Genomic DNA, 13,916 nt, shown 5'->3' with positions numbered 1-13,916 from the left:
AAATAAATGGGTGACAATGAAGACCATTTGCTATCTATATCATTCCAGCTCAACTCTAGATAATAGTATATTTTAGATAATATATATAGATAAAATAAATGTACTTTAAATAAAATACTATATAATAATATAATTACATAGAAAGTAATATATATATATATATATATATATATATGAATGTATAAAGTAGCGGAATTTCAAACTTAGAATTTCGGATATCAGATAAATGAATATCTTATTCTGTATATTTTCTACATGTTTGGATGTATATATGAATATTTTATTCAGTATATCTCCATCATTTAGGTATTATTTGGATGGATGGATTTATGAATATTTTATTCGGTATATATTCATTGTTTAAGCCCTATTTGGATGCATGAATATTTTGTTTAGTATATTTTTTTAATTTTTTCAAAAAGTTTGCACATGTGATTGATAAGAAGTGTGATAAAATGTTTAAAATTAGATACTACATTTGGCTTTCAAATTATTTTTTCTAGATAACATAAATTCTGTAGTTGAAATATACTATCCAACAAATTCATGGATAGCAAGATCATTCAAGGAGCAAAAAACTTAATTTTTTACTTACAATCACAGCAGAAAATACTTATACGGAATAAATTTATTCCGAATCCAAATAGGGCCTTACTTGAGAAGCTTGTACGTTGGGTAGATAAAAAGTGTGATTAAAGTCTAGAATTGAATACTGTAATCAGCATTCAAAGTCATTATTTTTCGGTAAATAAGTCACCTATCCTACTAAATTATGAATAGCAAAATTTTTTACAAGCACACTAATTTATTAAAGTTATCCTTAAATAACTTATTTCTACTTCCACACAGAATCTAATTTACATAAAAAAATTATATATATTTAGTAAATAAAAAATAAGATAAACTTCAGATACCACCCTCGTGGTTTCGCTCTTTCTTACTTTAATATCTTGTGGTTTAAAATGTATCAAGTTAGTGTTATATGGTTTCATTTTTATTGCTTCGTCAGCTTCTCTATTAATATTTCGTTAAATTAGATACAAAGAATTTCCGATACTCCACTTAAGTTTATCGAATATTTACTTTAATTAGTACCTTTTAGTTTTAATTTTGTCACTGATTAAACAAAAAAAGTTAGTAAAATCGATAATAAAAAGATAAAAATGAAATTATGGGACACTAAATTGACACACTTTAAACCAAAGGATACTAAAGTGAGATAGTGTGAAACCACAAGAGTGGTATTTAAAGTTAAGTGAGATAGTGTGAAACCACAAGAGTGGTATTTAAAGTTTTTTCTAACAAAAACAATCAAATATTTAGAATAAAATATTATATTCGATTTAAATTTATTTTTTTAAAATACAATAAATTAAGATGTAAAAGATATTATTCTACAAATTTATTAATAACATACGTGGAGCAAGTGTTACATGAAAGACCATGGCACTCCGTCTCCCTGCCTCGAGTGTAGCGCCACCGTGCAATACGGAGAAAGCGCAAGCGTACGCGAAGCAGCGGCAAACCCCCGACGCCTCCCATGTGTAGCCCCGCATGGTCCCCTCGCGCGCCACGTGTGCCATCCTCATTCGCGCTCGCCGCCCTACACTGCTACACACCTCTGGGGCCCCCGCAGGAGAAGTTCTACACTGTCACGCTTGCACCACGTCATCAATAACAAACCAATCACATATCTTCTTTTCAAACAAAAGTACAATAAAAATATTTTTTTACAATCATGATGGGACATATATTTTTAAAAAAAATTATTTGATTGGTTTGTGACGCCACATCACCAATATACCCGGTGTATTTTAGAATTTTTCCCCCCGCAGATAGATGTCGCGCGCCACCGGTGCACCCGGTGCACCACGTCGGTCGCGCACCGAGACCATCTGTTTTGGGGAATTATTGCTGTGCACCCGGTGCGAAAGTATGTATAGCATACACCAGCTCCATATAAAGTCATAAATTTCTCTTTTCTTATGAAGTGGATATTCCTAGAAAGAACTATTTTTGATATTACTAGATGCAATGCCTATTTTCAAGAAATCATAATTTTTGGATATATTGTGTATCTCATCTACCAAAAAATAGAATTTAAATTTAAGACCGTGGTTGTCGAAACTATAATAAATGTAATGTATGAGGATATATAGTATAACACGAGCATGCAACAATTTTTAGTTAACGTATGGATGGATACACCAGGCGCATGTTGGAAGAGGGTGCACGGGTGACGTGGTGCACCGGGTGCAGGAAAGATGGGGAAGAAAAGGTGAGTGGAAAGGAGCCAACGAGGAGGCTTGCATGCGTTGGTATCCTATCAAGAGTCCGCATTGCAAACGCGCAGTCCCCCAGCCTACGTGTCTGCCCCGATTCGACCACCTCTCCACGTACCCAACACACCCTCACACGTGCCACCTCCCCCTCCCCCCTCCTCGCCCACTGTTGCCTCCCTCCCATTGGCCCCTCCCCCTCTCTAAAACACCCCACCCCACCCCACCACCCTCTCCTCTTCTCTCCTCTCATCTCTTCTCTTCTCTCACCTCACCATTGTAATCGTATAATCAACAAAAGAGAGCCGTATAATCAACAAAAGAGAGCACCAGTAGAGAGAGAGAGAGAGAGAGAGAGAGAGAGAGAGAGAGAGAGAGAGAGAGAGAGTGTGTGCGCGTGTGTTATATAGGAGAGAGTAAGTATAGGGATAGAGAGCGAAAGGAGGACGGGGAAGAGGAGGATGCTTCACTCCGTGGACGTGGCGAAGACCCACGAGATCATGGCGCGGTTCCGGCCCATCGCGCCCAGGCCCGCGATGCCGCCACAGACCCCGCTCCATGACGTCCCGTTGGGGCTGCACCAGCACCAGCACCAGCACCAGCCCTGCGCCATGTCGGCGGGCGCCCCGGCCTCGTGCCGCTCCCGATGGCTAAGCGGCAGAAGCGGTTCTACCCTCTGCTCCCGTCCACCACCACCGACGCCGTCGCTACCGCCACCTTGGCGGCCCATCGTCATCCCCCGCTCGTCCCTAACGGGACGCAGACGGCGGCCCGAGTCCAATTGGGCCTCCACGCCCCCAGCAGCGGCGGCGGCGGCAGCGGCTTCGCCGCAGGGTTCTCTCTCGGCCCCTGCTCTGCGGCAATTCCCGAAAAGCTCGCAAAGAGCTCCGGCGATCACTTAACACTCTCTCTCCTCCCCTGCTCCCCGCCACCACCCCCTTCCCCGCCGGAGGTCAAGCACGACGTGCCGGTCGAGCAGGACCTCCTCCAGAAGCTGCAGGAGCCGAAGGTGATTACGCCGATGCTCGTGCGGCCAGTGGCCTCGAGCATCACTGTCGGGCCCATCACCCCAGATGCCACCGCAGTCCCCCCGGCCCCCATTCCTGCAAAACCGGAGGTTGTCGAGGAAGAGGTGGAGTCGGAAACCCTCCCCGCGGTGGTCTCCGACTCCCGCAACCGGGTTCGGCTCACAAATTCCGCCTACAAAGAGATGGTGGGCCAGCCGGAGTGCCCGTGGCTCGACTCGATAGGATTGGACGGCCACGGCATGAAGGTCAGGCTCGCGATGAAGCCGGAGAGGCCGCAACGGATCGCCGGGGCAGTGAGGCTCGATGTGGCCGAGTCCGCGATGCCAAATTCAGCGAGTGGGTTCTCGTGCCAGGTGAAGATAGAGTGGGCATGCAACGGGAGGAAGAACTACATCAATGCGCCATGCACAGTGAGCAGGCTCTACTGCGAATCCAGGGACTACCTCTTTACTTGGAGGTTTCACACCAACGAAGCCTCTGTTACCTATTGCAAAGCTTAAGTACATATATATTTTATATATATATATATATATATATATATATAGTGTGCTCTCTCTGCCTTTGTATAGATGAGATAAAATGAGAAGAGAGGGTGCAGTGGCTAAGGACATAGTGTTATATTAGAAGTATAGAGAAAGAAAATGAGTATGTAATGGGTGTATATAATTAGTATAATTATATTATTAATCTTACATATTATTATTACATTATGCGGAGAAAGATAATGAGTTTTGATAGCATGAGTTTGGTTCGAGAGAAAGGGAAATTGATTAGATAATGCTACTATGGATGAAAACGACCAGTACGAATTGAGACATTCTCCTCACAATCATGATCCAATAGCGATGTTGCTTAGTCTTCGTCGGTCTTGGGGGGTCCCTTCCACTTGAAATTATCTGCGTAGGCCTTGGGCTGCAACAGATGTTAGAGGCAAGAAAAAAACTAAAACGATCAAGAACCGTCACCAACAGAGTAAAAAAGAAGGAAAAGAAAAAGAAAAGCTATTAAAAGCAAGAGTTTGATATCAACAGGAAAGAGTAAATGTGTTGATATTAGTCAACATTTAAATGTTGTATATTTGATCAGGCATCCAGGTTCCCGATCAAAAAAATCTCTCAGGCTACTGATATTAGAAAAATAAAAGAAATATGGTTATTGCAAAACTGCAGTAACCTAACAAATGTTCAGGTGATAGACCATGTGACAGCACTAGTGCATAAGTTGTGTCGGGATAGCGACTCTTCTGAAATAAAAAGACATGCAAGGGAAAGGTAAAAAGCATATGGCCTTCTTCCCACCCAAAAAAAATCCATTCACTAACACTACACTAACACTAATAACTCGTTGGATCTAAATTACCAACCAAAAATACTTATCAGTAATTAATATTAGCCTTTGGTCCTTATATTTTTAGTTATAATATTTTTTTCATCTATGTGAAATTATTGAGACGCTACAGACATGCTACAAGTATCTCACAACCGGACAGGAAGCCAAACAAACTTCACTGTTATTCGACCTTTAGTTTCAGAGGAAAAAAAGTAAAACATCGCGGCTAAGTGGCGTCGATGTCCTTAAAGACAGCACATAGGTTGACTAAGACTTCAACATCCATGGGTTTGCAAGTACATACAAAAAAAATAAAGAAGCAACTAAGACCAAAATATAAAGGGAGTTTAATATCTTGGTCAGAAACAGGGGATATCGTGGACGGTAGTGCAACTGATATAAAGGGTTAAACCTCCTAAAATTCTTAAACAACGAAATTACGTAATATATAGTCTGTACCGAGAATTTAAGTGCCCATCGGTACGGACCGTATCCATGTGTCTTATTGGCACGATACAGTTCCCATACCGATGGCTTAGTTTAAAATTCTCTATTTTTTAAGTTAGTAAGTAATTTTCTCAATAAAGTTCAAATGATTTCATAAAGATACATAATTAAACAATTAGAACATTTTATTGCTAAAGAAAATAAATATTTTATATTATTATGTGTAGGTGTATACATGTATTCTTTGTCATCGACATAGCCCGATACGCACCGTGCCATACCGTATCAGCAAGTTATCGATAGAACCCGTGCCGGAGCACTTAAATCCATGATTTGTATAATACAAAGATCGCAAACAATGTCCTTGTTTTAGCTATAATCGCATTCTAATTTGATAGTAATATACTGTCTTATTATTTCGTTTGATTGTTTTAAGACTCCATTATAAACTTATATTGTCAATCAATCATTATATTCATATGCATAAACGTAATTAAGAAAACCTGAAAGCTCTATATTCAGAATCTCTTGTCGTATAGAACTATTAACTCGCCAGGAGTTCGGAAAACCAAACATTAAGATAGTACTATTCTCTGATATTCCTCACCTGGACCAAAGGAACATCAAACGGCTCTATATTCAGACATATTCTTGTTACAATCAGAGTTCACGGTATCAATCAAAACAGGGATGTCAAAGTTGCAACCATCGAATTAGCTCGGAAACTGAATAGCCAACGAGAAATCGAAAAGTCATAAGATGTGGGAGAATCAATACAAAAGAACGTATCTACTGAGTGCAGGACATTCAGGACAAGAAAACCTAAATTCAGTGTTAGCGACAAACAAACTTTCTAACTATTAAGGATCTATTTGATTTTGCCTGAAGCTTCTGACGCTTTTAGAGAAATGCTTATTCAGTAGAAACAATCAAAAAGCCCTAATAGATCCTTAAATGGAGTTGAGCTGGAATGCTATCGGTAGCTAACGGGCTCCGTTGCCACCCATTTGTTTTCGATGATAGAGCCTCCAAATCGACGATCAACACCATTGAACATAATCTATACCACTTGAAGTGTTTAGAAATCAAATTTAAAATCTTTTCGATATCATTTACCTAATGATCAAAGGGTTTCAAAATTTGTAATTTTAATGGTTGATATGCGGCGTTTTCTCGTTTTAACGGCGTAAAGATATTCAAATCAATTGAATTTTTATTAGAAAAATTTTTAAACTATTTAAAACAAGATCTATACTCTTGATCTTAATTACAAAACTCCTATCATCATTTTTTAAAAAATATTCATTTTCAGCCGTTCATTTTTGTGTCCGCTAGATGGATAAGAGAACAATAATGAAAATGTATGAAATTTGATTTCTAAACACTTCAAGTGGTATAGATCATATTCAACAGTGCTGATCGTCGATTTGGAGGCTCCATCATCGAAAACAAATGGGTGGCAATAGAGCCAGTTTGCTATCGATAGTATTCTAGCTCTACTCCCTTAAATGAATACCCTCAATAACCTTCTAAAGAAGCTCAATGTCTAGAATCTCCAATTGGAGCTTCTGTTTATGAAAGTCTAAATTCCTTGTATTGGCTTAATTCTTTAGCTAAATTCTTTATAAACACGTTCATCAAACGATTCACTTTTGAAAGTCAGTGCAAATGGGCATTACGTACATAGAGTCAGTGAGCCAGCAAGTCCAGCCAATAAGAACATAATCATCTTATCTTCATCTCTTTGCTACCTGCCAAAACAATGTTCCCTGACAAGATAAGATAAAGCCTGCAAAATTGGACCTAATCAATGAAATTAATGTAGTGCTTGACCTCTTCCCAAGTGGACTTTCTGACTCCAAGGAGAAATTAAATACCCACTGAAAGGCACACAGCTGGGCTCCAGAAATTATCTAAGTCAAGCAACAGGCGACAGGCTATCTAGGACTCTACGGGCTTGTTCGGAGGACGGTACAAGTTATTAGGTGATAATTCTGCATTGTCAGAATTTTCTTTTCTGATTAAAATCTAAGAGTTTTATTTATAGGTATAATGAAAAATTAATGTCCAACTCTTCTGTTTCAAGGTCATACATTCCAACACCGAGAAACCAAGATGATTTATCATACTTTGAGAAAAATAGTTCAGCGGCTGTATGTATTATGCAGCTCTAGACGCCTTTTAATATTTATTCCCCATGAACCAATTATCATGTGCCTCTTGGTTTATAAAAGAGAAATACAGCACGAGCTATTCATGCATCCAAGAACAGGAACCAAATCAGGCGAAAGCCTTCTCTATCATAGTTGCACCACTCATGCAATCACTAGCCAAGAAGGTCATGCCATGAAGTGCAAAGCTTAAGATGGATTTGCTATTTGGCTTCCATTCTTTGTGAAATCAGAAAAGCAAATTTGATTTACCTTTTGGGACCTAATGAGGAGAGATTTTATTGGCTGATAGTTGCACCTAGCTAGTGCATCTATGATAGAGAGGACTACCCCTTGAATCAGGTGACTAATATCCTTTCCATGACCTAATAAACCTTGAATTGCACAGAGAAGATCCGAAAAAGCTGTTCTACATAATGCCAACACCACATAAGATAGGTATCAGGTTAATCACATAACACCGTGTTAGATTGGTAAGGTGAGATTGAAGAAAACTTTAGTAATTTCAAGTAAAGAAAATTGCAAAATTAATAAATTTCACATAACATGGTAAACTACAATTAGTCTATTAGCGTTCCCTCGTGGTGTGTGTGCATTACAAAGAAGACTTTGTCAGAAGATCTAGAACTAGGTGACATTAATTCTGCATTGGCCTGATGTTGATAATCAATAACTGAAAAATGAGACATCCATGCAACCTAGTAAAAACTTGTGAGTCACCTTAGCATGGCTTTGTTGACTACAAAAGCAGTCACCGCAAAGATCCATGAGCGATATCCAATACAAAGCCTTGCCGCATGAAATGGTAGAATGTGTCAAAAAAACATTAGTACCTTTATACATATCATGGTACATGCGTCATTGGTAGCCCGAAGACCCCACTCAATTAGATGCATTATGGTTAAGCATAGATCCACTCAATTAGATGCATAACACTATTTGGGCAACAGGGCCGGAAAGACTCAGGTCGGACTCTCACAGTATAAGCGATTTCCATTAAGAATTAGCTTGCAGTGGGGACTTATCTAGATTTGAAGAATAAATAAAACAAAAATTTCTCCTAAAATAATCGGTTTCCACTTAAACATTGGGTCTACAAATGATCCTAACTGTACGCGCTTCATGAGTCGTGATCTCAATTTCAACCAGAATTAAGTATTTTCTGTAAAAAGTGCATTTCATGCCCTTGCTTGAAGAAGGTTTGTCGCTCGACAAAGACTATGACACTTCAATCTGGTGAAACATTATTTGTTATCCACATCCTACCGAGTTCCCAACAAGTTACTTATGTCGTCTTAAATGGCAATGAACTAATAATCTTCTGAAACTAACCTAAGGGTATATAGAATATTTCATCACTGACTTTTAATTGCTTTCATATATCAATAAAGCCCTGATCTCCACGTACAATTTGCCCAGGAATCATAAAACATGATAAATTACTAGGTTTCTGCAAGGTGCACACCTTAATCTCCAGTAAAATCTTCCGTTTAGGCTACTTATATCTAGAATCTCACGAGCTGATATGACAATCCATCATAATCAAAAAGTTGTAAACAGGTTATTTCCAGTGCTTACAGACAACGAGTTTTTACTTTTCCTGTCTCTTCTTTTAGTCATTAGGTTCCATTTCTGATTTATATTACTAGGCATACCATATCTAATGAAACACTTGTATAGATAACAACTACAAATCAAAGATCAGACATCCAATCACCAGCAAAGAATACAGATTTCTTTCGCATCAAGATTTGGCCAAGGATCAATTGATGAATGCAAAAGCTCATTTGATTCAAGATTTTTCATCAGAATACTAATTCCTGAGCTAGAGAATTTTATATCAAGTGAAACTTAATAATATTGATGATTTTTTTTATTATTGACGATAAGCTCTGTAAAAAACTCCAAATTAGAGCTGAATGAATATCTCATGGAACAGATATGAATCGCATTACTTCCACTAACATCTCTAATCTCTATTGTGAACAACAATTATGGGAACGAAAAGTATTTAAAAAGAGGGTAATTGCTTATATACCCTTGAAAAGTTTCCGGCTTTCTGATTTACCCTTCCTAGAAGACTAATATTGAAAATACCCCTTTTACGTTCCAACTATTTTAAATATACATCTAGAGTTAAATTCCGTTAATAAACTGTTAACAATAACTGTTATCTCTATGAAATTACTATTTTGCCATTTTAAATATACTCTTCCACTATCACCGACTTTTCTTATTTGCCCTTAAGTTAGGGGGTACAAAAAGTATTTTGATTTTTAGTCTTTTCAAATATACCCTTCTACCATCACTAACATTTCTTATTTGCCCTTAAGTTAAGGGCAAAAGAGGCATTTTGATTTTTTTTTTACTCTAGTAGATATTTAACTCACGTTTAACCAAAGTTAACTTAACGGGTGGTAACCATAGGGGTATTTTGAAATAACGGAGGAACATAAGAGAGGTATATTAGAAAGAAAAAAAAAGTAGGGATAAATGAGATATTTCTGAAGTTTTGAGGGGTATATAGGCAATTATCACTTAAAAATAAGTACCTAATAGGCTTCATGCAATTGATAAAAATACTTCACTTTCATGAATAAATATATAGAAAGAGAAAAAGGTTTTCAGGAAAGAAGCACCAACCTTTAAAAGAGGGGTATGACGCTTCCTCACCTGCAGATAATGAAATCAAAATACAAATAAGAACGTAGGATTTACCGATGTATGTTTTGAGGAACAAAGTAGAATCATGACTCGTTCGCATGGCTTTAACTTCAATAATAGTAATACAAAGATGTTAAGAGATGAACACAAGAAAATGAAAGCAATCAGGCAGAACTAGCGAATGGAGCTTCATGAGACAAAATTTTACTAGTAGTTATATACAGAGACAGTAGCCATCCTACATTTCCTGGCAAACTCATCCTTAAATTGACATAATTTATCAAAAGAAGTTCATAATATCAAATGTAGATATAGCACAATAATAACTGGGAATAAGATATACAAACGAACGAGCACCCTTACGTGCATATGCAGCAAATTACTTCAAAATCCCTCACTGCAGTCTTTATGAGCCAAAAACATCTTCAACATATTATTTAGGGTTTTCGCATAAATAACCCACTCTGATTGATTTCATTACTCTAGAATGCTTCAGCTGTGACTTAGACCATTCTATGGTTTAAAAATATATTGCTTTGTAATAATCAAAAGTCTGCCAAAATTCAAAAGGTTCCACACTGATAATTGAAAGTAGGTTATTGCAACATACACACTTCCAAGTTCACCCAAGTTCTAATTGTCGTTCAGTTCATAGTCCGACAGTAGGAGAAATTGTCGGGGTGGACTTCTCAAGGCAAACAAGATCATAGCTAAAAAAAAAAAAAAATCATGTACACTATACAGTCAACCAGTTCACACCTTACAATGCAAGTTGAGACAACAAGGCAACAGCCTCAAGTAATTGAATATCCAGCTTAGGTGGTCAACTGCCCAATCAAACCTGAAATTTCCTATTCTAAATCAAAAAATGATTCTTTTCCATGGCTCCTAGTTTACAAAACTAGGATTATAATATGTCTATATAGAACTCTGTGAACATCTAATCTGTCATGTTTGAGCAATAAGATTCTTTTCTTCTATTATCATCTATTGGAAGAATTTTGCCTCAAAGTCAAGTGTTGTAAGAATTCACTTTATCTTGCAGTAGGAAGGCACTTACTAGGATACAAATATCCAAGAACAGGTATTCAGCTGTCACTACTCACTAGTCACTATACATCAGATGGCTGTAAACTACATCAAATCTGAAGTTCATAGTCCAAATTAACTTATTTCAACCACACTCATCAGCATTTAGAGTAAGAATGCCTAACTCATCAGCATTCAGAATAGCAATGTCTAACTCAGGAAAGAAAGAGAAGCAGAAAAAAAAACACACCACATAATCCCATCCATGCTTCTCAGCAAATGCTTTTGCAGCTTCTTCACTATCAAAACTAAGCGCTGCCTCACCTACATTGGCATATGGGTCCCCAGTTGAGGTCCAACCCATCAATGGATTCTCCCACCTACATTCCATCAAGATGTTAACAGCAACAGACAATTGTACAAATTAAAGCCACTGCAATGCCAATTTACCAACCACATACTAAAGGAAATAGACCAGTACAAATGATAGAAAAGAGGACCATTCAAACACAATGGATGTATTTCCCATTTAGGCGAACTTTGCAACGTAAAATATTGGTGCGAACATGGTGCATGAGCGAAGCACCATTTGGCAGTTCGTTAGTTTGCCATACCAATAACCTAGGATGGGTAGTTATGGTGCAACTTTTGTATAGGGACCTCTATATGCCAAAACATGCTTGGAGCAGAGAAGTTTGTAGCCAAACTAAAGTTTACTGGAACCCAGAAAACCCAAACTAGCGTAATTAGAGTGAAGCAGAATAGCAGCCATACTTTTGGGTTGACAGAAAATTGATTTTCCACTTTCCAACTTTCCCAGAACCTTGCTGAGTTGCGGTGCGAGCTGGTGAATATATCATGACCTGTATACAATGTCTATGAGTACACAATTGACCATTGAAGCCAGACAACATATAAAAAATATCACAATAGATGAAAGTTATGCAGCTATTGATCCATTCAATAACTAGTGATATCATGCAAAAGAAGCCATGTTACATTTTTCTTAGCTTACAAGGTACCAATGACCTGCGGAATTTATTTTTTCATGTGACATACAAAATTAAATATATAAAAGTATAAAACAACATCTTTTTCTCCACATAAGTGATCGCTATGGAAGAAAAAACAGATGAAATAGAATGTTATTGGCACAACTGTTTGGCAGCTTGTGCAGGGTCAACATCAATCACAAATATTAATGCAGATTCAATGACTGAGAAAGCAACATTATAATACCGTTGAAGAAAAAGAACTAACATTACGAAGCTATAGCCATATGCACCTTCCATCTTTTGTATTCAAAATGAGATACATCAAAAGATAAGATCATTCTAATCATCCTCACAAAAGTCTGTAATCTTTCGCAAGTTATACTCCTCAAGTATGCATTTTGAAATCACAAATATGTTGCCGTTCTCTATCCTCCTGAAACAACTCAGATTCACAATATGCGGCTGTGTTTGCATATTCTTTCACGAGCAGATTGACATGATTTAATACACTCGGCCATGCCGCCTATAAAACAAGCCAAAAAGGTACCTTACACAAAAAAAAAAAAAAAAAAATCGACTTTGCTGATTCTTATACACAAATTTCAATCTTCTCTAACAGAAACTGTCTACTACCAGATAAATGAAACCTTTCAAAAAGAAGCCCAGTTGGTCATTCTAGTATTTTCAGCTCGATACTTCCCTGACTCAGCATTTCCCTTAAACTGGAGACATTTTACTTGGGTTAATGTTCACATTCTCTCCATTAAAATACACGGCAAATATGATGCAGAAGTGCACCATCCGTTTTGCAACATAATATAATTTGAAACTGTCATCTTGCCAATGACATAAACAGTAAGCGACCAACACAACAAGATCAAAGGGAAATATCAGCACATAATCACACATCGACACATCATGAAATACTATTTTGTGTTCATTCCTTTCCAGCCACTCTTCAACTCTATTGCACAACTAATGTTTTCTCCCCCACCAAAAAATTTTACACTAAAAACGCGTCGAATCGCACAGCAATGTTTCATAATTGTAATCCAAATTCTGCTACTATCATAAGTGAAATTGAACCTATCCACTAGATCAGCAATGATATAACTCATTAGTCATTCCCTCCTAATCATATCTCAACAAAAGCAACGAATGATAAAAAAAACCGAAAAAACAGCACTAAACCCTAAGCCTTATAGATCGAATCTCAAATCAAACAAAGTGCTACACTACAAATTTCGAATTCCGCGACCAAAACTAAGCAAATCGAAAAGGGGAACGGAGCGAAAGCAATGAAATCGGGGTTGGAGAGGGTGAAACCTTTCGACGGAGGTGCTCTTCGGGGATCCCGGAGACGATCCCGATCTCGACGGGCTTGATCTCGACGAGGGCGGTGTCGGAGGAGAGCAATCGCGACGGGGAGAGGAGGGCGCGGGCGAGGGGGAGAGTGCGATGTCGCAGGGGCGCGGCCATGTCGTCTTCTTCCTCGGCTCCGGAGAGGAAAGAGGAGGTGATCACGCTCGGGTGCCGTGTTATTCGAAAGAGGAGCTGGGCCTGGGGACGAAGGTAAAAAGGTTAAATTGCACTTAGTCCCTGAACTTTAACTAAAATTTTATTCTGGTACTCAAACTTATAATTTTTGTTTTTCGAGACTCCGAACCCATAATAATGAACTTTTTCACAATAGACTAAAATAAAATACAAAATAATTCAAAAGTACAGCATAGAAAAGAATAAATAAAAATAGAAAAAAAAGATAAGAATAGGGTGTTTATTTGGAAATAGTGTGAGGGGTCTTTTGCATTTTTATATTAATATTAAGCTAAACTATAACAATATTTATTCTTTACATAAATTTCAGTTTGAAAAAAACTATCTGTACACATTCTACAATTTGAGAATCTGGTTGAGATTAAATAGAAATTAAGGGCTGATATATTTTACGTCGCCTTTCTGAAGTTCTATACA

At 37.8% G+C, this 13,916-nt stretch overlaps 2 protein-coding genes across 2 annotated transcripts; one reads left to right on the top strand and one right to left on the bottom strand.

Annotated features, from left to right (window-relative positions):
- LOC109721399 lies at positions 2,903-3,818 on the top strand. Its single transcript, XM_020249020.1, has one exon. It carries the CDS (start codon positions 2,926-2,928, stop codon positions 3,805-3,807), a length of 882 nt encoding a protein of 293 aa, XP_020104609.1. The 5' UTR covers positions 2,903-2,925; the 3' UTR covers positions 3,808-3,818.
- Positions 3,950-13,503, bottom strand: LOC109721407 (NADH dehydrogenase [ubiquinone] iron-sulfur protein 4, mitochondrial-like). The gene is made up of 5 exons (XM_020249032.1): positions 13,269-13,503; positions 11,722-11,810; positions 11,198-11,327; positions 9,898-9,927; positions 3,950-4,219 (listed from the first exon to the last, which is right to left on the bottom strand). Exons 1-5 carry the CDS (start codon positions 13,419-13,421, stop codon positions 4,160-4,162), a joined length of 462 nt encoding a protein of 153 aa, XP_020104621.1. The 5' UTR covers positions 13,422-13,503; the 3' UTR covers positions 3,950-4,159.

Source organism: Ananas comosus, linkage group 1, assembly GCF_001540865.1.
Source record: "Ananas comosus cultivar F153 linkage group 1, ASM154086v1, whole genome shotgun sequence".
Lineage (NCBI taxonomy): Eukaryota > Viridiplantae > Streptophyta > Magnoliopsida > Poales > Bromeliaceae > Ananas > Ananas comosus.
Note: the sequence above shows the minus strand (reverse complement) of the source record. Positions and strands in the feature narration are given on the sequence as shown.